The 24265-nt window shown below is 39.5% G+C and overlaps 2 protein-coding genes across 3 annotated transcripts in view; both read left to right on the forward strand.

Annotated features, from left to right (window-relative positions):
• fblim1 (filamin binding LIM protein 1) overlaps positions 1-3710 on the forward strand; it is an 11551-nt gene extending 7841 nt beyond the window's left edge. For both annotated transcript variants that reach the window (XM_058762161.1, XM_058762163.1), the window contains 4 exons: positions 103-272; positions 1108-1286; positions 2320-2440; positions 3478-3710. In XM_058762161.1, the coding sequence (XP_058618144.1) occupies positions 103-272; positions 1108-1286; positions 2320-2440; positions 3478-3591 (584 nt within the window). In that variant the 3' untranslated portion in view covers positions 3592-3710. The remainder of the gene's footprint in view (positions 1-102; positions 273-1107; positions 1287-2319; positions 2441-3477) is intronic.
• A 2402-nt stretch (positions 3711-6112) lies between these two features.
• The window catches only part of si:ch1073-335m2.2 (msx2-interacting protein), a 33302-nt gene continuing 15149 nt past the window's right edge, over positions 6113-24265 (forward strand). Inside the window, 4 exon segments of the mRNA XM_058761783.1 lie at positions 6113-6345; positions 8929-9249; positions 10814-11302; positions 21749-21909. Of these exon segments, the coding sequence (XP_058617766.1) occupies positions 6263-6345; positions 8929-9249; positions 10814-11302; positions 21749-21909 (1054 nt within the window). The 5' untranslated portion in view covers positions 6113-6262.

Genomic DNA, 24265 nt, shown 5'->3' on the forward strand with positions numbered 1-24265 from the left:
TATGAGATGCACGATGTGAATACTTCGCTAAAGAGATGTGTCTTTAATCTAGATTGAAACAGAGAAGAGTGATTGACCCTGGTGTGTGTGTGTGTGTGCCAGATGTGTGTGGATTCTGTCGTAAGCTGGTGCCGCTGTCTGAACCCGCCATCGAGGCTCTGAACCGAACGTACCACGCCGTGTGCTTCCAGTGCCGGCAGTGCCACGCTCCGCTGGCCGCCAAGATCTACTACAACAAATCTGGCATCCCGCTGTGTGACGACTGCTACCAGGTACCGCCTTCACACAGAATCACAAACCAGAATCAGAAATCTGACCCTGCAGCACATATCTGCAGCAACAATGGGTCAAAATTATACAATTCTCTTTTATGCCAAAAATCATTAGGATATTAAGATCATGTTCCATGAAGATATTTAGTAAATATCCTACCGTAAATATATCAAAACTTCATTTTTGATTAGTAATATGCATTGCTAAGAACTTCATTTGAACAACTTTAAAGGTGATTTTCTCAATATTTAGATTTTTTTGCACCCTCAGATTCCAGATTTTCAAATATTGTCCGATCCTAACAAACCATACATCAATGGAGAGATTATTTATTCAGTTTTCAGATGATGCATAAATCTCAATTTCATAAAATTGACCCTCATGACTGGTTTTGTGCTCCAGGGTCACATATAATGTAGAAACTTTAAAATAGAAACTTACATTTTCAATATGTATGAATCTCAATCTTATCTAATGTGTTTGGTAAGCATGGTAATTTGAGTTAGGACGACATTTAGGACAAAAGCTATTACAGAACAGTATTTCCTAAGTGTGTTATTCTATCTTAACTTCAGATAGGAAGGGGATCTTACAGAAACCTCCTAACTTGACAGAAAATCCTAAAAACTGTCTTAACAACCCCACAGCTGTCCTAACTTCAAAATGATTTGAAAACTAACGGAAAAAAACGCTTATAATTGCACTGTCCAACAATGGCATTACATTTATTAATAATTGAAAATAACTAAGAGGACAACACTTAAATTTCTGTAACTTAATTCAAAACCATGATAAAAGCTTTAACGGTTATTGTGGTATGAACTGTGTCCGCAGGCCAGTCTGGAGCCGTGCTGGGCGTGCGGTGATGTCATCAAGGATCATGTGATCCGAGCGCTGGAACGAGCCTATCACCCGCCCTGCTTCGTGTGCACGACCTGCAGACAGCCAATCGGAGAGCAGAGGTTTGCGCAGGGGGAAGTGGGCGAGGTTTACTGCCTACAGGACTACTACAGGTACGAGACGTGAACACCGTACAGGGAGCGTTCTGTGACGAACGTAACGTTAACAGAACCTTCGTTCAAAGCTATCTGGTCCTCAATAATGCTCTCAAAACTTTAGCGTACATTAAATGTTTTCTACCGAAGAGGACTAGGGCCGAGCAATAATATAAAAATAAAACCATCTCAAGATTAAAGTCATTATAATGCCAGATAAAACTCGTAAAATTTCAATAAAAAAAGTTGAAATAAAATGTTGAGAATAAAGTCATTATATTTCGAGAATGAAGTTGTTGTGTTTCGAGAAAAAACTCGTTAAATTTAGAGAAAAATGTCTAAATAAAATGTTGACAATAAACAGGGCTGCCAGCTTCTTTTGAGTTCAGCCTGGAGTGAGAATTATTCCGGAGTAATATACAAGCTTGCGATTACTACCAGTCAACAGTTTTTGAACAGTAAGATTTTTAATGTTTTTTAACGAATTCTCTTCTGCTCACGAAGCCTGCGTCTATTTGATCCAAAATACAACAAAATCAGTAATATTGTGAAATATTTTTACTGTCTCGTCTGGCCAGAGGAGAACGACACACTATTTCCCTGTTTAACGCTGTAAAGCTGCTTTGACACGATCTGTATTGTAAGAACTTGACTTAAATCACCATGGAATCTGTGGTTTGTATTGGAAACTTTCTCGAAACACAACGACTTGAGTTTGTTCTCAACATTTTATTTTGAGTTTAATCTCACATTATAATGACTTTAATCTCGAGATGGTTTTATCTTTTTATTATTGCTTGGATCTAATCCTCTTCCATAGTTTTCAGTTGGATTTTTAAAAATGTTACTTTGTTTCAAAAATTTCAGTGAACATTCAAAAGTAACGTTCCCATAATGTTTGCAAAATGATACAATGGAATGTTCCCTTAAACATTAAAAAAACGGAACATTCTAAAAACATTCAAAAATAACGTTCTTAGAACATATTGTGCTAGCTGAGTGAAAAGCTGCTGATGCTGAAGACGAGACTCTGCGTGTGTTTTATCGGTAGGAAATACGCGCCGCAGTGTCGCGCATGCGGAGAGCTGATCATCCCGCGGGAAGATGGAACCGACAGCTTCACGGTGGAGTGTTTGGGTCACTCGTACCATGAGGACTGTTACCGATGTGAGGTGTGTGTGTGCAGTAACATACTAGTCCAACTACTTTGGACTAGCTGTGGTTGCCAGAATTTTACTGTAAAAAATACGGTAGCAACTTTTTAGGTTTTACGGTTTTAACTTAAATTTATATTTAAATATCGTAATTTCATTAACTGATATAATGTTAATATACCAACCTATTGAAGTACTGAAATCTGTTTTGTACCTTTGTAATAAACTGATCATCACCAAAAGCAGGTGTCACATGATGAACCAAAGCCTATCACAGGCAGCTTTTAAATACTAATATATATAGAAGGTGCGGAGTGTCATTCACACAAACACTAAACACCATCATGGTAGCACACATGAAACTGAAATAATGCAATAAACATTAATTTAACAACATTAGATGTAACATGTACCACTAACTGATAAGAAAATACTAAGAAGAAGCATAGTTATTTCAACAACTAAAAAACATCAGATTTGAAATGTAACGCTGGAATGTCAATTTACGGTTAGTCACTGTAAATTATACGTTCTTTTCTACTTCCAAAAATGGTATACTACCGTAAAATCACATGTAATGTCCAACACAGTTTTTCACCATATATAGTAGGGGAACTTACCGTTAACCATTTAATAGATTTTTACTGTAGCATTTTTACCGTTAAATTCACGGTTGTTTTTTACAGTGTAGTATGCACTTAGTTTATGACGCACAATATGTAGTGATTTTATACACTCTAACAAAAATCTGTAAAAATAGGGCACAATATACTGTATAAGGAATAGGAATTTTACCGTATTTATGTTTTACAGGTGTTTTACTATTTAGAATTTTACACTTCATTGCATTGTGTTTTAGCGTTAACAGAAATGTCGGTTAAATTAACGGATAACGTTGTGTGTAATGAGCTGCCAGTACTTTTTCTGTTATTTTAGGGATTTATTTTTTACAGTGTATGCATGAAATACCTCAGCAGCCGTTTTATTCATTAGTAGGTGCTTTTCCACACCTGCGATCGATCAGTGAGCTGATGTTCTGTGGTTGTGTGTCTCAGGTGTGCAGTGTGCTTCTGTCTCCGGAGCCCAATGAGAACGGCTGCCACCCGCTGGACGGACAGATCCTGTGTAAACCGTGTCACGTGTCGCTGATGCAGAGCGCACCGCACTGAACACGCAAACCAATGTGATGATGATGATGATGACACACCGATTGTATTCAAAACTGCAGCATTGGGACCATTAATTATTTCATTTTATCATTCCACTGATTATATCAATGTATCCAACATATCAACTGTAATGTGGTCTTTTGCACTCTTTCTTGTAATATGCACAAAAGCACCAAAGATATTTATTCAACAGCGGCGTATTCAGTGTTATTTCCAGCGTAATAGCAACACACCCGTATCCAACTCAAATAAACTATTAATGTATATATATATATATATATATATATATATATATATCTCATCTTGTGCTTGACTGCTTAAATTCGCTGATGGCACTGTCATTTTCCTAAATTGATATTACATATCCAGTGTTGGGGAGTAACTAGTTACATGTAACGGAATTACGTAATCTAATTACAAAATAAATGTTACTGTAAATCTGTTACAGTTACTGAGAAAAATGTGTTTTTTAAAATTACAGTTACTTGTGAAAATGTTAACGATTACAAAGGGGGTTACAAATGAATATTTTCACACATACAGATAGGCTATGATTTCTTTCATAAATTGCATTGATCAACTGTTTTTTCCGAGGCATTGGTAGATGCCAGTTTTTCCCGTCATAACTATGCAAAGATTTGATTTCAAAAACTGTATCATAGCTATATCTTGTTATGATTTTAAATCAGTGTTTAACAATCTCAAAGCAAAAAGAAGCGCTGAAGTCTGATTTTATGGAGGCTGTGCTTTAAAATTAAATGTTTTATGATCATAATTCAAGTGATGAAGGATTTAAAAAATCTACTGTAAGGTTAACCCTGCCTGCTTTAAATGTTTCAAAATGATTAACAGTTGAAAACATTCGTTATAAATTTAGAAAAGTGATCAAATGTAATCAGTTACATTACTTTAATAATTGAAAGTTACACTACTTGTTACATGTTAAATACGGTAACTTGTCATCTGTAACCGATTACATTTCCAGTGTTGGGCAGCAACTAGTTACAGTAATTATATTACTGTTTTGCAGTAACTAGTCGTGTAACTAATTACTAATAAGATTTCAGTAATAATATTACAGTTATTATCCATAAAACAGCTTGTTACTCAGATACTTTCGATGCCTCGACCCCTACTGATTTAAAGTCCAACAAGCCAATAATTCCTAATTATTTTCATAATTTTCACAACATGCACAGACACATGAAGTCAGCAGAGCAGCAGGCGTATGGAATATGAAAAGCTTTCATTCAGCGGATGGAAATATTAGATTACACTGAGTTTGTGAGGAGAACAGATGACGTGTAAGTCGTGGCGTTACTTTACTCTGATGTTACACGGCTTGATCCTGTACAAGAATGAAACATTTTCTTATGAACTTATCTTTTGATAAAATACATCTTGGAATATAATCAGAGAAATTATTGCTACAATTAACTTCAAGCTACACGTGACAAGATCACCCTGAAAAAAACAATAGAAACATCACAGAAAATTCTAATGGTTTCTGCGACAAATACCATTACAAACATTACAAACCATCAACTTTTAACCATTAAAACCATTAAAAAATGGTTCTCTGTAGTGTGTTTTGGGACATATTCCATTAGGATTCAGGGGGGTGGGGGTTTGTACAATAACATTTGAGTATTTATTGGTGTTAACAAGCCATCAATAGAAGGCGATCAGTTCCCAGAGACCCACAGCGTCATTACAGTTTACATTAAAACAATACAAGTCCCATTATAACCAGTGAAACATCACACATTCTGTGACGTGTCTATTGAGTAACACAACACTTTACTGAAACGTTACATCAGTCACCGCTGAGTGTCTGTAATCACTTCTGACTGCGATCCAGCGTGGATTCTGATCAAATGATGAGGCAGAAATATACTGTTAGTAACATTTGAGAAGAATTTAATGGGGAAGAAAAAGAAAAGTCATGTAACTAGTAGTGTAACTAATTACTGTTGCCAGAAAGTAATAATATTACTTTTGAAAGGAGTAACTATAGTAATGAGTAATATATCACTTTTTTGAGTAACGAGCCCAACACTGACTATCTAACAGAGCTGGGTAGATTACTTACAAATTGTAATCCATGACTGATTCCAAATTACATGACAAAAATTGTAACGTTAGTCAGTAACGTAATCCATACACATTTTAGATCAGATTACTTTTAGATTACTTTGACCTAGCTCGTTTATCACATTGATTTAAACAGGATAATCTTGTACCATAATTATATAAAAATACAAAGAGTAAGAAAATCTATTCCATTCATTGTAATTAACAAAATTAAGTGCATTAGACATTATATTACATCAAGGTTTGCAGGGGCTTTATGAGATAAACGAACAGCTAATAATTAATTACATTTAAAAAAAAAAAGTAAAATTAAAATAAATCATTTTAAAGAATCAAAATAAAACACTTACTGAAAACATGAAATAGTGTATGTTTATCTGACGTCACAGTGACGGCGGCGCGCAGAGTCGCGGTGCTCGCCGCCGAGGGCTCCTCTCTCCGCGCGCTCCCCATCGTGCACGCGCAGGGCCGCGAGATCTTCTTCCTCACGCGCTAGCAGCGGATTTTACCTCACGGTCGGAGATTAAACGACGCGAAGGCGCATATATGTGCATGAACGGGACGCGGACGACGCAGGATGGTTCGGGAAACCAGACACCTCTGGGTGGGAAATTTACCCGAACATGTTCGCGAGGAGAAGATCGTGGAGCATTTTAAACGGTGAGTTACACAAGAAGCGACGCGGCCTGGCGCGGACACAAACCGCCTCAGCGCGCGATGGCGGAAAACCAGCGACGAAACGCCGACGAGAGCCGTTTAAAACACCGGAACGAGCCGCAGACGCGATTTAGAATTTAAAAACAAAGCGAAACCGTCTCCGATCAGCTCGCTAACGCGATCAAGTTAACGTTAAGCAGTTCGCTTGGCTACTTCACTGCTGACTAGTTAAAGGTTTGCTGGTTAATGTGTGGAATCTGTGCTAATTTTCTCAGTAAACGTCCGTGTTTAGTTCACGCCTCAGGAAAAGTCGCACAAATCGCGCCTTCATTCGGAGAACAGCGAGTGTTTGTGTCTGTTAGCGGCTAGCTCGCTGCTAGCGCGGAGCCGGTGTAGCAGCAGGAACCGATTCCGTGCGAAGAAACAGAAACTTGATCGAGAGTCTGCCGTTGCGTGTAACATAATTCTGCCGTTTTTCTGAAGTAAAACGAAGTTCTGGACTCCCATTTGAGTGGAGTGAGCTGAATTACTGTACCGTGGAAAAACCGCTAAAATGTTGTGAAATCGCTTTGAGGTCGTAGTGTGAACGGGCTGCGGAGAGCGTCGAATCAGGTTGGTTAAAGAGCTTAACGTACATGGACAACAATATTCCGATGTTAACACCATTAAGACAATACTCTGATTAAGAATCTACTTTGTAAACAGCGTTTTGATTACTTTAATTTTGCTAAAGTCTACTTGAAGTAAACTCAAATCGAATTGAGATGTGGAGTATTCCTATTTTAGTCGCAGTATAGACATGTACACGCCTTAATCGCATAATTACCGTCATGTAGAACTTTTCGCCGCATTTTGTAACAGGATAAACACAAACAGTGCTCAACCTTTAACGGCAAACAAAAGAGCAACGCTGTCGTCTGTTTGCACGTATAGCATGACAAATAATTAACTGCACTTGAAGCTGTCGTAAAATTAAAAATGAAACGCCCAAAACTGTATATGGCATCATAACGAAGACAAACTATGTCGATACGTGAAATTCTGGAGGGGGTTGCGTTGCGTGTGGAAGTAATGATGTGTGCCATTAATCGATCTATAATGTAAAACTGGAACATGAAAGGAATATTCTAAAAGCAACTCATGTCAACACCTTAATCACAATGTTGTCTTATTCAGAATAAGGTAAATCATTATGGACATATAAACATAAACTGCATCCCAATTAATGCACCTATACACTATGTACTTATGCATTATATACTCAACCATGTAGTGTATAAATTCTATAAGGATATTTTGTCATTCATACTTGGAGTCCGATATCCCCGCCCCCTTCGGTACGTAATTAAAGCGGCGACAGTTCAGTGCATCAAGTGTTTTGGAATTTTCAGTGTGATCGCACTATTTTTACTACAAAACTTCATAGAATAGTGCGCAAGTACGGGATTTGAGTAAGTAGTGTAATTGTCAGCTGATAAACTAACATAAGGTCCAAAGTCCCGTTCACACCAAGGACGGGTCCTAATTATAGTTCTGAAAATCATTCTCAATATTAAAGAATAGCAGAGTCCACACCTCTGTTATAACGATAAACGCACAGAGCTTTCAGAATGATTTTTTCCAGCTGATGAACGATGCAGACATTGACATCCTGCTGTAACGAGCTTGAGAATTTAAACGGTAGATGAGCGTGCGCTTAGAATAACATTGACGTGGACGCTAAAATCGTTATCTTTTATAGTTATCATCCTTGGTGTGAACGGGGCTTAAGGGTTCAGAAAACACCAAACTTCTGCTGCGTCCCAATTCGCCGCCTTATACTATGCTCTAAAAGTATATACTCTTTTTGTGAAGAAAAAGTACGTACTTTTGAGTATGTTGCAGAATAGTAGGCAAGCTTTGGGACATACTACTTTGTCATCACGGTGTCTTTAACGGACGCTTGGTTACATGCATCCTGTCACCATTTAAACTGCACTGTCAATCATCTTATCAGTTAACAAAATACACATTTAGTTTAATTTGATTTTCTACCGTATTGGAGAGAAATGAAGAGGCACGTTGATCTGCCGTGTGTCTTTCATTCCGTGAACTCTCTTAACATGTTTGCACAAATGATGCATTTAAAAGTTAATTACTGAATGTAACATTACATCATATCATTACATAAATATGTTTTAATCAGGTTAGACATTGATTATTTATCACTCAAATCCCTTTCTTTACCTGTTCGTTGGTCTCGCATATCTGCCATGTTTGTAGTTTTTTAAAACCATTTTTAATGCGTGTTTGTAGTTCTAATTCTAAGAATCCTCGTCCACCGCGCAATGTGTCGTGGCCAATATTAGCTGTTACAGTGTGCTTCGATCTGCACTTCGAATTCTAACCGGACGTAGTAGACCATCCTGGAATCTTTGACATACTCTTTTTAACGTACTATGATTTGGGACATACTAATTCTATTTTTCAAATACTATTTAGGATGGATAGCATGTGAATTGAGACGCAGCATTCCTCTTACATTGACCTATAATGTGGCCGACGATCACATGACCTTTATAGCACCTGGTTTCTTCTTCTTGGCAGGTATGGCCGTGTGGAGAGTGTCAAGGTCCTGCGCAAGCGCGGCTCCGAGGGTGGCGTGGCGGCCTTCGTGGATTTCGTTGACATCAAAAGCGCACAGAAGGCGCACAACGCTGTCAACAAAATGGGGGACAGGGACCTTCGCACCGATTACAATGAGCCGGGTTCAGTGCCCAGCGCCGTGCGGGGTCTGGAGGACGGCACCCCCTCGAGCAGTCACGCAAGGGAGGTTGCGGGGTTCTCGAGGAGCGCCGTGGGCCCGGTGTACGGGCCCCCGGTGTCTCTCCACACCAGAGAGGGGCGCTATGAACGCAGACTAGACGGGTAAGTGGACACAGGCTCCCTCTGCACTACAGGGGCTCTGTGGTGTCAGATACAGGGGTTGAGGTTGGGTTAAAAACAATAGACCAGATTCTAGGGATCCCTCTCCGTTCTGAGGCCTGACTTCCTGCACACGGAATTATTAATCCATGTCTATCGTGTAAGAATGAGTGGATTAGATTGGTGTGGGATTACTGTGTGAGCCATAGCCCTCGTCTGAGTTGGATATTACCCATGTGGAGAATATCCCGGGCGGTTTGGATATTACGATGGCTGGCCGAGATGTAACGGGTGAGTTTGGATATTAGGCGTTCGCAGAATCTCGGATATTACCCCGCCGCCTTGGAACAGTGCTCTCTGGAAGTACGTGCCGATGACGGATTAAACGCAAGGTTTTTAACCGCCGGAACGTAGTTACGAGTTGTCGCGAAGCTTTTTGTCCCTTCTCATTTGCCTTGCACGACTATCCCATCACCCATTTGGTCATTGTGCTAACTGTCTGTCATGCCGTGGATGTGTATCACTGCCGTGGATTTAGGAGCGGAGTCACGCGCCGCTGGAGCAAGGAGTAAGTGTGTCAGGGTTCATCATCTCCATCCTTCCTTGTCACCGCACGTCATTCTTAGTGTCGCCTGTGCTTGGATACTTTTACGAAGCCTCGAAGACCAGAAGACGTCAGATTCCCACGGATCTAAACTCATGTTGGATGTATAGGTCTAGATGGAGGCTTTGCTGGATTACCTGATCTCCAGTGGATGTACGGTAGAAGTTGTTCTGGGAAGCATAATGTGCTGGAATTACGTTTTTTTTTTTTTTGGTCCCACAGAGCTGTGTTTTTGTCGTTCGGATTATTCCACCAGTGGACAGCTTTGTTTTATTCTTTTTGGAACATTATTTTTGGAATATGTTCCTTTTTCTAGACTGTTTTTCCTGAAGTACTCCTTGAGATGGATGGCTTGACGCTGACGCGACCCTCTTTGGACGAAGAACCTTTTTGCTTAGTGGGACTGTATCGTCGCTTTTTTTTTTTCCCCTTACGCCATCGCTGTTTTTGGCTCACACAAAATTCCTCCTATATTGTATTGGGAATATTTAGGGTCAGTTACTGCTCTGAAAAGGTTGGTATTGCCCTGCCTTACGCCTCTCTGTGCTTTCTCTCTCTAACCTAGACATGCACCCTGTCTCTTAACCCCTGTTCTTTACTAACCCTAGAGCCTTGTGCTACTGTTAACCCCTCTGTCCGAGTGTTTCCGCTCTCCTGTCTGATTTCCCCTCCAGTGTTCAGAGCCAGATAGCCAGCATGGTTCATTTGACCAGAGTTAAACGTTCAGCGAATCACTGCATGATTCGTTTAGATGCGCACTAGAGCCTCAGCGAAGTTCAGTCTACCAGACGCGTGCTTGTGATTTCGCTCGTTAAATTGTGGCTCCCCAACCTGGCCCGCTAGGTTTTGGACGACGAGACGTACTTGAGTTCCTGTGTTAGTTGTTTGCCATGGATCCGGTCCGATTCTAAGTGTGTGTGTGTGTTCCCCTTTCTGTCGTGTCTCTTTCTGTCTCTCTCGCAGCAGCGGCTCGGACAGTCGGGAGCGAGCCTACGATCACAGTCCGTATGGACACCACGAGCGCGGCGGCTCCTTCGACCGGCCGCGGCACTACAACACGGAGTATTACCGGGACCGTACGATGTTTGCCTCCGGGGTTAGCTCCAGTCCGGCAGCCAGCACTATCAGCGGTGGCTTCGACGCACCGGAGTCGCACTTCGAGTCTCGGATTCGCGACCCCTTCACCATCTCCAGCTCGGCTCGGCGCGACCCATACCGTGACGACAGGGGGCGCCGCGCCGACCGGACCTACCACCATCGGCGGAGCCGGTCCTCGCACTCTTCGCAGTCGCGGCACCCGTCGCCCCAGAGGAGCGCAGGACAGACCCCTAAAGCCGCCCACTCGCCCAAGAGAGCGCCCGTGTCGCCCGGCCGGGGCCCGCGGTCGCGGTCGCGCAGCCCGTCTTCCAGCTCCGATTCGGTCAGCAGCACCAGCAGCACCGGCAGCGGCAGGTATCGTACCCTCATTTTTAACAAGATTTAGTTTTTTGTTATCCCAGGTTAAAAAAAAGTTGCACTTCTATAATGTACTTACAGAGTTAGTTCACCCCAAATTAATTACTCGCTCTCATGTCGTTCCAAACCCATGAGACCTTCGTTCATCTTCGGAACACATATTTTTGATGGAATCCGAGAGAATTTTATTTAACAATTTTTGTACCCAAGAATTCAAGAACCTAATCAGCGTTGTTTATGTTTAGTGTAAAGCGTGCGTATGCATTGTGATACTCTCCAAAACAGCAGAAGACAGACAGTAACTCAGGGGAGAAGAATTGTTGAATAAAGTCGTTATTTTTGTTTTCTTTGCATACAAAAAGTATTCTCGTAGCTTCGCAAAATTGAAATTGAGCCATTGATGTCACATGGACCGTTTTACAGATATCCTTGCTATGTTTCTGGACCTGGGAACATTTCAGTTGCCTTGCTATCTATTTTAATTTTATTTAATTTCACTTTATTTATATAGCACTTTACAACTGCACCTGCAGACCAAAGTGCTGAACAATCAAGAAACGGTCATTAAAACAGAACATAAGACAACACTCATTCAACGAACAGCAAAGACTAGCCCACACTCTCAAAGGCTAAAGACAAGTTGTTTTTGACTTCAACTTTAAAAGCATTTAACGATAAGACCTCTCTAAGTACCTGAGGCAGACTATTCCCGAGCTTCGGGCCTGCAACAGCAAAGGCCTGATCCCCTTTTAACTTTAAATGAGTACGAGGGACAGTAAGCAATAACTTATTATTAGATCTTAGAGACCTAGGTGCTTGACGAACAGCAATAAGCTCAGACACGTAAGCAGGGGCCATCCCATGCAATGCTTTAAAAACCAATTGAGAGCCAATTGAGAGAAGCTAAAATATGAGAGCTATGATGACCTTTCTTAGCACCCACTAGCAGCCTAGCTGCTGCATTCTGAACTAATTGCAAACGTGAAATAGTGGTCTGGCAGGACTCCACATACAATACATTGCAATAGTCCAGACGAGACAAAACAAAGGCATTAATAACCTTCTCCAAGTCTTTTCTTGACAGAGTAGGCTTTAGTCGAGCAATAGACTTGATCTGGAAAAAACAACTCTTTACTACAGCATTAATCTGCTTATCAAATTTCAGCTCTGGGTCAAACACCACACCTAAAGTTTCTTATTTGGTCATGGCAATAATCAGACCATGAACCCAAATATGTGGACATATCTGAACATCCTCTGACAGAGCCAAAAAACATAATCTCAGTTTTACTCTTGTTGAGACAACCAGCTCTTAACCTCCTCTAAACATGCAAAGAGCAAATTCGAGCCATTATTCTCTCCCATTCTCATAGGTAAATAGATCTGTGTATCATCCGCATACAAATGGTACGACATGCCGTATTTTTAAAAAATTGAGCCCAGGGGCAACATATACAATGAAAATTAAATAGGGCCATTAACAGAACCCTGGGGAACACCACAAATAACAGGCACTGTCGTTGAAACAAAGTTACCATACTTTACAGAGGATGATCTGTGTGACAAATAAGACTTAAACCACTCTAAAACCGTCCCACGAATTCCAACTAAATGGGATAACTGCTTTATAAGAATAACATGGTCTATTGTGTCAAAAGCTGCACTTAAATCCAACAAAATCAAATCTGCCACATTACCTGCATCTCTGATTATACGGAGGTCATTAACAACCCTTAAAAGTGCAGACTCAGTGCTGTGACCTACTCTAAAACCGGACTGAAATTTGTCTAATATCTCATACCTACTTAAAAATGACATTAACTGGGAATTAACCACCTTCTCTAAAATCTTTGCTAGGCATGGTAGTTTTGGGATGGGCCGATAATTCTTCAAATCTAGAGGGTCTAAATTAGGCTTTTTACAAAGAGGCTGAATAACCGCCTGTTTAAGGCCAGTTGGAACAACTCCATTATGAAGACTACTATTGACAATAGACGTAATACTCGGCCCAACAACATCAACCATCTCCTTAAGAAGACATTAAAGGAATCACATCACAACCACCAGATGCAGGCTTCAAACGCATAATAATATCCACACCTGCTCAAAGAGCTCCAAACTCCTTACACACGCCGGTAGCATCACGGACTCAGCTGAGAATGTGGGCAGACAAATTCTAGTCTTTTCTATTTTTTCCACAAAAAATGCCCGAAACATTTCACATACCTCCAAAGAGGGGGTCAAAGTAGAACATCCAATCGGATTGAGAAGTCTTTTAATTATTGAAAAAAGGGCTGCAGGGGCATTGTAATTCTGTGCAATGACCTTCGAGAAGTAATTTTGCCTTGCAGTTCTCACAGCAGCCTGATAATCTGAAAAACACTGCCTCGTAAATTGCAGTGAAACCTGCAGCTTATCCTTTCTCCATTTCCGTTCAGCCTTTCTGCATTCCTGCCTCAGAAAACAAGTATCATTATTAAGCCATGGAGTTGGATTAAGTTTAGGTTTAGGTTTCCTAACCTTATATGGGGCCACTACATCTAAGAGCAAACAGAATTGAACAATATCAGCAGCTCGTCTGGGCCCACAGAAGGAGAGGGAGACTCAATCACATTCACAAATGACGAGGAGTTATATACCTCAGAAAATTCCACCGCCGTGGATGACGTAATAAGACGAGAACAAAGCACACCTAACTGTGGCAACACTGGTTCGCATGGCATAGTAACATTAAAAATTACGGCATGTGATCAGACAGACCATAGTTTAAGACATCAACATTAGAAATAGGAAGACCCAGAGATAAGACCAAGTCCAAGATATGGCCTTGCTCATGGGTTGGATTTGAAATAAATTGTGTAAAATTAAAAGTCCACCAGCTGTAAAAACTCAGAAACCATTGGCTTATTTGGACAACAGACATGAATATTGAAGTCCCCAAGAATTAGAATGTTATCACAACTTGGCACAATATGTGATTTATAAATTCTGAGAACTGCTGAATTAAATCCTTCTGGAGGCTCAGAGAGCTCTCGGATTTCAGCAAAAATATCTTAATTTGTGTTCTGAAGATGAACGAAGGTCTTACGGGTTTGGAACGACATGCGGGTGAATAATTAATGACTGAGTTTTCATATTTGGATGAACTAACCCTTTAAAGTGCTCTGTTTTTGTATCAACTAAGTGTACTCAACTGTGCTATTTTGGGACACCATGAATATGAACCAAAATGTGCTTTTAACGTACTATCTCTGTATTTAAAAATGTGTTTAGTCACCACTTGTAGTACACTTACGTGTGTGAAAGATGGGTTCAAGTGTGCTACAAGTGGTAACGATACATTTTCTAAAAACGGAGAATTTAATACACGGCACTTAATACACGGAGCCGTAGTTCACTGACAAGCTACGCAATATCGCGTTCATTATCGCAGATGAATCGCCTTCGATAATGAAGGCGATGTTGCGTAGCTTGTCAGTGAACTACGGCTCTGTGTATTGAAAGCAGGTGATGGAGATTTACCGCTAATCAAGGAACCGGCTTTACTGACGAGATGCACATGCATATAGCATGAGATATATCGCCCAGCCCTAATTCACGGTGTCCCAAAATAGCAGTTGAGTACACTTAGATGATCTTATGTTTATATTAAGTACTAAAGAACTATTTTTAGTATATTAAGTACAAAATTAGTGTGTGAAAATAGAGCACTTTAAGTACGTTATGGAAGTGTACTTTTTTTTTTTTTTAAACCCGGGATAATAATATTTTCTTTATGGATTTTGTTCAAATTTTTATAATCAAAGGATATTTAGTCAACTGAATAATATTATGTAAAAAATGCAGTATTATATTCTGTAGTGTACATTTATAATGTTACTGTCACTTTAAACTTAGATTCTCTTTTCAAAATAAAACATGAAACCTGTTCTTTGCAAGCAGAGTAATGCCTATAAACAGCCTCAAAATATGTGACATGATCTGTTGAACTGACTGACAATCAATGCAGTTTTGTATTTATGCCCAAAATATTTGAAACACAATTATAATTTCTTATAGAATGTGTAAAATAAGACTAATAATCAGTTATTGTATATAGGTAAGAAATGACACTAAAAATCAGTATTATTTCAGCATTTCTTATACATTAATAGTATTTATTAATATTTTGAATTGGCTTTTATTTTAATATTTATTTTATTTCAGATTTATTGCAATTACAGATTACAATTATTATTACATTTTTAGTTTAATTAGTTTAATAATTTGTGCTTTTATCAATACTTTAAAAAAATATTTCTATATAATTATTCAAATTTATTTTATTAGCACTTCAACTTAAAAAACCCTAAATTAATGTTACTGAAATGTTTATTTTTCACGTAATATTTTATTTTCATTTATTTCAGCTTTTTCAATTCAGATAATATTATTCTACATTCTATTCAGCTTCAGATAATATTATTCCTAAAACTTTAACAATGTAACACTTTTACATTTTAACAGTAATTGTGTCCTGTATAATGCTTTATTTTTTCTGGATTCTGGATTTTTTTTATTTTTTATAATTTATATAGTTTTAGGATGAAAAACAATCTAATGAATGCAGCTTTAATAATCAAATTCATCTTAAAAAAATCCAGTCAAATTACATTTTAACTTAATTTTTTTTTGGACAAAGTACTGCAAAACAGAGATTTACTGTTTAAATTAAAACATGCTTGTGTTTGTATAGTATACACTGGCTACATATCTTTTGACAGTTTAATATTCACGTACACTAGTCCATATAGCCATTTGAAGTCTACAGCCCTGCTTATGATTTATTTATCCAAATTTTGTCAAATTCTGTGACATTTTGTATTGTTCTGTAAAATCCCATTTTAATGACTGGATTCTGCAATACCCATCTGTGTTTTCTTTGTTTTTACAATCATGGAAATTTCAAGTGTTAAATACACACAAAATGTAAATACTTATGTTTTTTATTTTATTTTGATAGTCCACTTTAGACATTCTACTAACTATGAGTAACTTGGTGTTATGAGACATTAGGTAGACTCTTTACAAATGCTCTAATCACTGCTAGTTGACATGGAGTTGCAGAGTTACTGATAGTCAGTAGAATGTCTGAAGTGGATTATCAAAATACAGTGCCCTCCACTAATATTGGCACCCTTGGTAAATATGAGCAAAGGTGGTTGTGAAAATAAATCTGCATTGTTTATCCTTATGATCTTTCATTAAAAAATTTCACAAAATTCTAACCTTTCATTGAAGTAAAACAATTGAAAGTGGGGAGAAAATCTCATTGTGAAATAAATTCTTTCTCTAGTTCATGTTGGCCACAATTATTGGCACCCAATTATTGCAACGTCCTTTTCCCAGTTTAACAGCTCTAAATGTTCTCCTGTAATGCCTGATGAGGTCAGAGACACCTGACGAGAGATCAGAGACCGTTCCTTCATCCAGAATCACTCCAGACCCTTTAGATTCACAGCTCCATGCTGCTGCTGCTTCTCTTCAGGTCACTCATGTTCTACAGCAGGGGTGTCAAACTTGCGGCCCGCCAGGGGGTTCAGTCCGGCCCGGGGGATAAATCTGCAATATGAAAAAAATCATTTTCATTTTCGGGCGGAACTAACAGCAGATGGTAGCACTGAGCTTCAGGGTCTGTGTGGCGTTAGCTTTAAGACGCAGTGGGGTCTGAAGCCCTTATAGAATCACGCCAAATCATTGGCTGATGGCGCGGGGCTCCGCCCCGACGCTTTTACGGCACACGCGCCATCAGCTCTGAGCTTCAGGATCTGAGTGGCGTTTGGTTCTATCAGTTTACCCGCTTTTCTGTTGGGCACCCTCATCAGCGAAATGTCTTTGTCAAAAAAAAAAAGAGAAAAGTGGACACAGAGTGTCGGATTTTTCAAGAAAAATGGACCTCTTCCTATATGTTCACGGAGGTGAATGGGAAACCAGTGTGCCAGAGTTTCGGTGCTTAAAGAATATAATATTCGGCGCCACTATGAAACTCAGCATGGCGAAAAATACAACAGCTTGGACGGAGAACTGAGAAGACAGAAGGTAAATGAAATGTTGGTGGGTCTGAGGAAACGGCAATCTGTTTTCACCCGGAGCCGAGAGGCCAGTGATGCTGCAGTGAAAGCCAGCTACCTAATTGCTAGCGAAATCGCATTAGCATCAAAGCCGTACTGCGAGGGGGAGTTCGTTAAAAATTGCATGTTGAAGGCTGCCGAAATTGTGTGTCCTGAGAAGCGACAAGCTTTTGCCACTATTAGCTTGACGAGAAATACCGTGGCAGACAGGATTTCGGAACTATCGGCAGATTTGGACAGCCAATTGAAACGCAAAGTGGAGTCATTTCTGGCATTTTCTGTTGCAATTGACGAGAGTACTGATATTACGGATGTCGCTCAACTGGCCATATTCATTCGTGGAGTTGACGAAACTTTGACTGTCACAGAGGAGTTTCTTGAGTTGGTGCCTATGACCGACACCACAACAGCTGAGGACATTTTCCGCTCCGTCGTAGGAGCGCTGGACAGAGTCGGGCGGACTGGTCCCGCGCCGTAAGCATGGCTACAGATGGTGCGCCGTCAATGATCGGGAAAAAGGCAGGTGTTGTGACAAAGTTTAGAGAGAAAGTACAAGCCGCAAATGGAGGGGATGATTTTTGGACATTTCATTGCATTTTGCATCAGGAGGCCTTATGCTGCAAGTCGTTAAAAATGGATCACGTCATGGAGGTGGTTGTCCGAACTGTTAATTTCATCCGAGCCAAAGGTCTCAATCATCGTCAGTTTGACAGCCTTCTCAGTGACTGTAACATTACCCATGGTCTGCCATACCACACTGAAGTAAGATGGTTAAGCAGAGGTGCTGTGCTGAAGCGCTTCTTTGATCTACGTGGGGAAATCGGACATTTCATGGAGGGAAAAGGTAAACCTGTTAAGGAATTACAGTGCCCACTATGGCTGCAGGACCTTGCATTTATGGTTGATATTACAGAGCACTTGAATGATCTGAACAAAATGTTGCAAGGACGCAAAAAAATTGTAACACAGTATTATGACGGCATACGTGCATTCAAGTTAAAGCTCACGTTATGGGAGACGAGATGGCAAGCGGTGACCCTGCTCATTTTCCCTGTCTAAGAGATGTGCGCAGCAAGCGTTAATCCTGACGTGAGACAGTACAAAGACAAGATTTCAGGGTTGCTGAGGGAGTTTGAGAAACGATTTCAGGTCTTTAGCGAACTCGAGACAGAATTCGCAGTTTTTCGCTCACCATTCACAGTCAGAGCGTCTGATGTGCCCGTTGACATGCAACTTGAAATAATTGATTTGCAGTGTGGTGTAGAATTGAAGGACAAATTTGCCTCTGTGGGCTTGGACACATTTTATCAGTATCTCCTGCCAGGCTATCCTAAATTAACAGCACTGGCTGCAAAAATGTCGTGCATGTTTGGGACCACCTACCTTTGTGAGCAAGTTTTCTCAGTAATGAATATTAATAAAACTAAGCTGCGATCAAAGCTCACACATAAGCACTTAAATGAGATTCTAAAATTGGCTGCTACTCAGGCTAAAAGATGCCAAGTTTCAGGGGCAAATTGATAAAGTAAATTTGTTTACTTTAAAAAAAACCTCTGTTTTAAAAAAACATACATACTTATGTAATATGTATAAATTTGCTAATTTTACAAAGATTTTCTTTTTAAAACAGCTGCCACTTAAGATTTTAAGTGTCAATTCATGTGTTCAGAATTAATTCCCAGAATTGGAAAATTGATTTTTTTTTTTTGTTAACATGCAGGAGAGTGTTTTTAAGTTCCACAAAACTGTGACTAAATGTTTTGCGACATTGTACAATAACTGTGATCAGTTGTTATGCATAATGCACTTAAATAAATGTGAAACTGAGTAATAGTGCTGTTGAAATTGCACATACTAGGTTGTTCATAATATATTTTGTAAAAGGACAATTCATTTAATATAAAGATTTTTATAATTTACTTCTTCTTTGCACTAATACAAAGAAAAAAAGTGGACTTATTGTTATTTCTATGTAATTTTGCTATGAGTTTACTGGTCTGGCCCCCTTGAGATCCGATTAAGCTGTATGCGGCCCCCAGACCAAAATGAGTTTGACACCCCTGTTCTACAGGGTTCAGGTCAGAGGACTGGAATGACCAGCAGAAGCTTGGTTTTGTGCTCAGTGACCCATTTTTGTGTTGTTTTTGAGGTTTGTGTTTGGATTATTGTACGGTTGAAGATCCAAACATGGCCCATTATAAGATTTCTAACAGAATCAGTCACTTATTGATTTTTTATCTGTTGGTATTTGATAGAATCCATGATGCCATGCGTCTAAACAAGATGTCCAGGACCTCCAGCAGAAATATAGGCCACAACATTACAGATCCAGCTAGGGCTGTGCAATTAATTGAAATTCAGTTTCTATTTCAATTTCGGCCTCCAACGATTATGAAATTACAGTAATCGAGATGAAATGATTATTGCGCCCCATTCCGCTCCCTTTCCAGCGGTGTGCTTTCACGCCTCCATAAAAGCCCAATTTCACGTGCAAATCAGTAAAATCATGTAACGAGACACTTGCAAAATGAGACGTGCTTGATTTATTAAAGTTGATTAGATTTCTTCATGTTTTTAAAAGCATGAAAGAGAACTTGCGCTGTTCCTCGGGAGGATTTCTAAACGGTCAAATACACACAAAAATGTGTCAAAATGCAGCGCTTGGTGATTATTCACGTAAACCCTTGCTGGATATGTAATAAATGAACGTAAAGAGTTGAGAATGAAAATACATGTGTAACAGTAAATTGGATCCGTGCGGCTCTTAAAGTGACAGCGGGCTAATATTCCTGCTGCCGACTGTGTGCTTTTATATTAATCAAACAACAAAAGACATTCAAAATCACTCACTGCTCTTGACTGAAGGACTTTTGTAGCTTTAATAAGAAGTTTAATTCTTACAGTGAAGACTATGCTGGTTTATTTTACATTAGGTTATTCAATTTCTATAGTAGGCTGTTAGCTGAATACTTTAAACTGGAGGGTTTGCTGCTGGTTTTGTAGTTTGATCTGAGCGTGTGCCGTTTGAAGCTCCAGTCGTGTCTGATAACTGAATATGCTGGAGTGTGTTTTTGGATGAGCGAGGAGAATTTTCCTTGAAACCCTCCCAAACAACATGTGCTGATGTAGCTGCTGTTTGACTATTTTTATTCTTTTAGGCTTTCTGACCCCAATATTCAACTATTTTCTGCAATTCTCCAGCTGTGGTCCTCGGAGAGTCTTTGTCCACTCAAACTCTCCTCCTCACCGTGCATTAGGACGATACAGACACACGTCCTCTTCCAGGAAGATTTGTAACATCTTTAGTTGATTGGAAACTCTTCATTATTGGCCTGACTTTCATTGCTTTAGCTCTTTTCTTATAGCCACTTTCTATAGACTGTTTCAACAGCAACAACATAAACAAACGTTACTGTTCATGCACGCTTTTGTGGCCCAAACTTTACTTCTGGTAGACTGTTTATTCAACAAAGTCAAACCTTTTGGAAAATCTATTTGTGGCGGTCAGTTTTGATATTGTGGTGGGTCACCACAAATAAATGAATGTATGGGAAACACATCACGCAGCACAACAACCTGAGCCCAACTTCACTCTACTCATCACTTTAACTTTAACTGCGTTTGTAGTCGGCGCCACTAGCCAGACCGATAACAGTGCGCCTCATGAAGCGGTCTATTTTGTGATGCGCAACAATCTTGTTCTGCACATCAGAACTATATTCATAGGTTTTACTCCTTGTGATGGATGATTAAGAGAATTTGGCCTTTGTGTTTCTCATATTTATAATCCTGTGGAACAGAAGTCATGGCTGGATAATTTCATGTTCATAATCATACTGGTGTGCAAAAAAAAAAAGTAAATATGGATGGTAATATACTTCAGAGATATTTTACTCATAAGAATTTCTAGGGGTGCCAATAATTGTGGCCAACATTCATTGGAGAAAAACATTTATTTCACTGAGATTTTCACCCCCCTTTCAATTGTTTTACTTCAATGATAGGTTAGAATTTTGTGAAATTTTTTGAACGAAAGATCAAAAGGATAAACAATGCAGATTTATTTTCACCACCGCCTTTGCTCATATTTACCAAGGGTGCCAATATTAGTGGAGGGCACTGTATAATGTCAGTTTGTAGTCATACACTTAAATCCCATAAATTACCAAAAAATTATTTTAAACTTATTTCATTCTCATCTCTCTAAATAGCATTGGGTTTGTTTATTGCCGTTGTTGTTTTGTTGTGCACTGTTAGCGGGTGTTTTTGGTTCATGGCGTCTCTGCTGCAGTGGGTTTGTTCTGAAGCCGGTTCCTCTCTTGTTTTCTTCCAGCAGTGACTCAAACAGCAGCTCGAGTGAAGGATCGCGAGCGCGCTCCGTGCAGTCGACGGCCACACACGCTCCTCCGGCTCCTCCTGTGCTCACGCTGGACTCCGACGAGCCGCGGAGGAGCTTCGGGATCAGAGTCCAGAACCTTCCGACGCGATCCACAGGTGACCGCTTACTGCTCGCGTCAGTCTCAATTAACAGAAGCTCAATCCACGACAAACGAGTCAGGCATTATTGATGTTTGCTCATTTGTTGTTGGTGATGGGAAGCATGATTACGGGTTTGACATCTGAAGAATTAGGATGGAATTGGTGCAAACATAGACAAACTTGTTCCCTTTGAGTCCGAATGATTAAGAGTCTCCTCATGTACAGATATTTGGAAAAATGTAAAAGTTTTGATATGTAGGTTGTTTGGTGGCCTTAAAGGGTTAGTTCAGCCCAAAATCTGTCATCTCATGTTGTTCCAAACCCATAATAATTTTTTTCATTTTCAGGACACAAATTAAGATATTTTTGATCAATTCTGAGAGATTTCCCTCCATTGGAAGTTGCCCAAAACTGATGCTTAAACATTTTATAAAGCTATTAAATCCTAAAACAGTCCATGTGAATAGAGTGGTCTTTTGAAGAGACACTATCGTTTTGTATATAATTTAGGCCTTTATTCACATAAACATTGATCACCTAACATTTGGTTATGGAGGTTCAAGCATGCTTGTTTAACACTAAAGAACCAAAGAGGATCTCGTGCATCAAGCAAGAACAGATGAGCTTCTGTTTGTTCGCTGATCAATGTTTATTTGTGAAGAAAAGCCTAAATTAAATCTGTTCATCATATAAAGAGATTGAATCTCTTCAGAAGACTTGGATTAAACTGCTCCGTTCAGATTTATTGTTTGAGGAAACATACTTTCATTGGAGGGATGGAAGAATATTTCATTAAAAATATCTTCAATGTTGTTCCAAAGATGAACATGTTTTGGAACGACATGAGGGTGTGTAAATAGTAGGGCTGTGGGATATTGAAGTAAAAAGCGATACCTTGTTAAATAATGCGATACGATATTGCTTAAATTTGTGAAATCAATTTATATTTCAAAACTAAAAAATGTATAACCTATATACAGTGCACAGCATGAATGAGTACACCCCCTCTAAAACTTAACAAATTCAACAATTGCTCTTTACTTAGATGACATGTTAGGGTTCTTTGGAGATATAATGTTCCATTAAGCCTGCTTGATCAATTACCAAAGAAGAATGTCAAAATTATTCAGCAAAATAAGATTTTCTTATCAAAGTGATAAAATGTTGTTGCAAAATGAGTACACCCTGCTGAAAGTTACTAAACAAAACAACAACGTGTATAGGTTTAAGGCTATTTTTGATCAGCAGGTGAGTATATTGAACCAAAACTTTTAAAGACAAGTAATTTCCTGAGAATTAAAAGTGTTATATAGCCCACTGAATCATACTCAGACTTAAAGCTGGCAGCAGTGGAACCATTTCTTAGCATAAAAGAGGACAATGTTACAAGAGGAATACCAAATTATTGTTTTAAGTGTGAAAATATAGCAGACGTAGCACCAACATTCAAAAACAATGGACTCGTGACAAGGCTCCTGAAATAATCAGGTCTTCACTTGAAGTTTTCATTTAGTGAGGAGTGAATTTTTGCTTGAAAAAGAGCAGGAGAGATAACATGCAAGCGTCTCAGAGCCGGCAAAAGCTACGAAAGAGTGACACTTTATCTCACAGAGTATGACGCAGCCAGCAGAAGTGAGGTGCATGCTTGTTGTCACCACTAGAATTACCTACTGTAGCCAAAGCAAAATAAACTCCTTTAACCTCTTCCAAGGCCCATATTTACAAAATGGAGACTTCTGGGAATCCATACTCTGGTCTCAAGAGACTGAGTCAATCATTTCGGATCCAAAAGCATCCAAAATGTTGTGGTGTTGCTGGAGGAGGAGGACAGTGAGGTTCAGAGGTAGTAAAGCTCTTAAACAGGGGTGAGTGAGTGCTGAAGGTGTGAGGGAGCTGTGCTTTATCAACGCTGTCATGAACTCACACACCGCTGAGTGATGTAACACAAAAACCTGAAACTGAAGATGCTGCCCTCCCCTCATTCCCTGCATTATTGGGCATATTATAAGATATTAATTCTCCCACGGTGAAAATCCTTCAGTGGACATGTATTTCACTCAATCTTAGCGCTCTTGAGCAGCTGTGGGGGATTCTGCAGAGACGAGCTGAGCAAACTCCTCATTAAAGAGCAGGTCGTCCTCCAGGAGTTAAACAGCACAGATGTGAACATGTCATGAACTTACACTCAGTGCCAAGAGTCAGAGCAGTATACTTAAAGTTCTGGAGGACATACTAAGTACTACTATATTATACATTTGCTGAATTAAATCTAGGGTGTACTCATTTCTGCAATACTTCATTTAAACAAAATTGGCTAATTGAGTTATTTCACAGAAAATATTGGCATATATTTTGTTGTTTTTATTAAGTA

Source organism: Onychostoma macrolepis, chromosome 22 (genome assembly GCF_012432095.1).
Source record: "Onychostoma macrolepis isolate SWU-2019 chromosome 22, ASM1243209v1, whole genome shotgun sequence".
In the NCBI taxonomy this organism is placed as follows: Eukaryota; Metazoa; Chordata; class Actinopteri; order Cypriniformes; family Cyprinidae; genus Onychostoma; species Onychostoma macrolepis.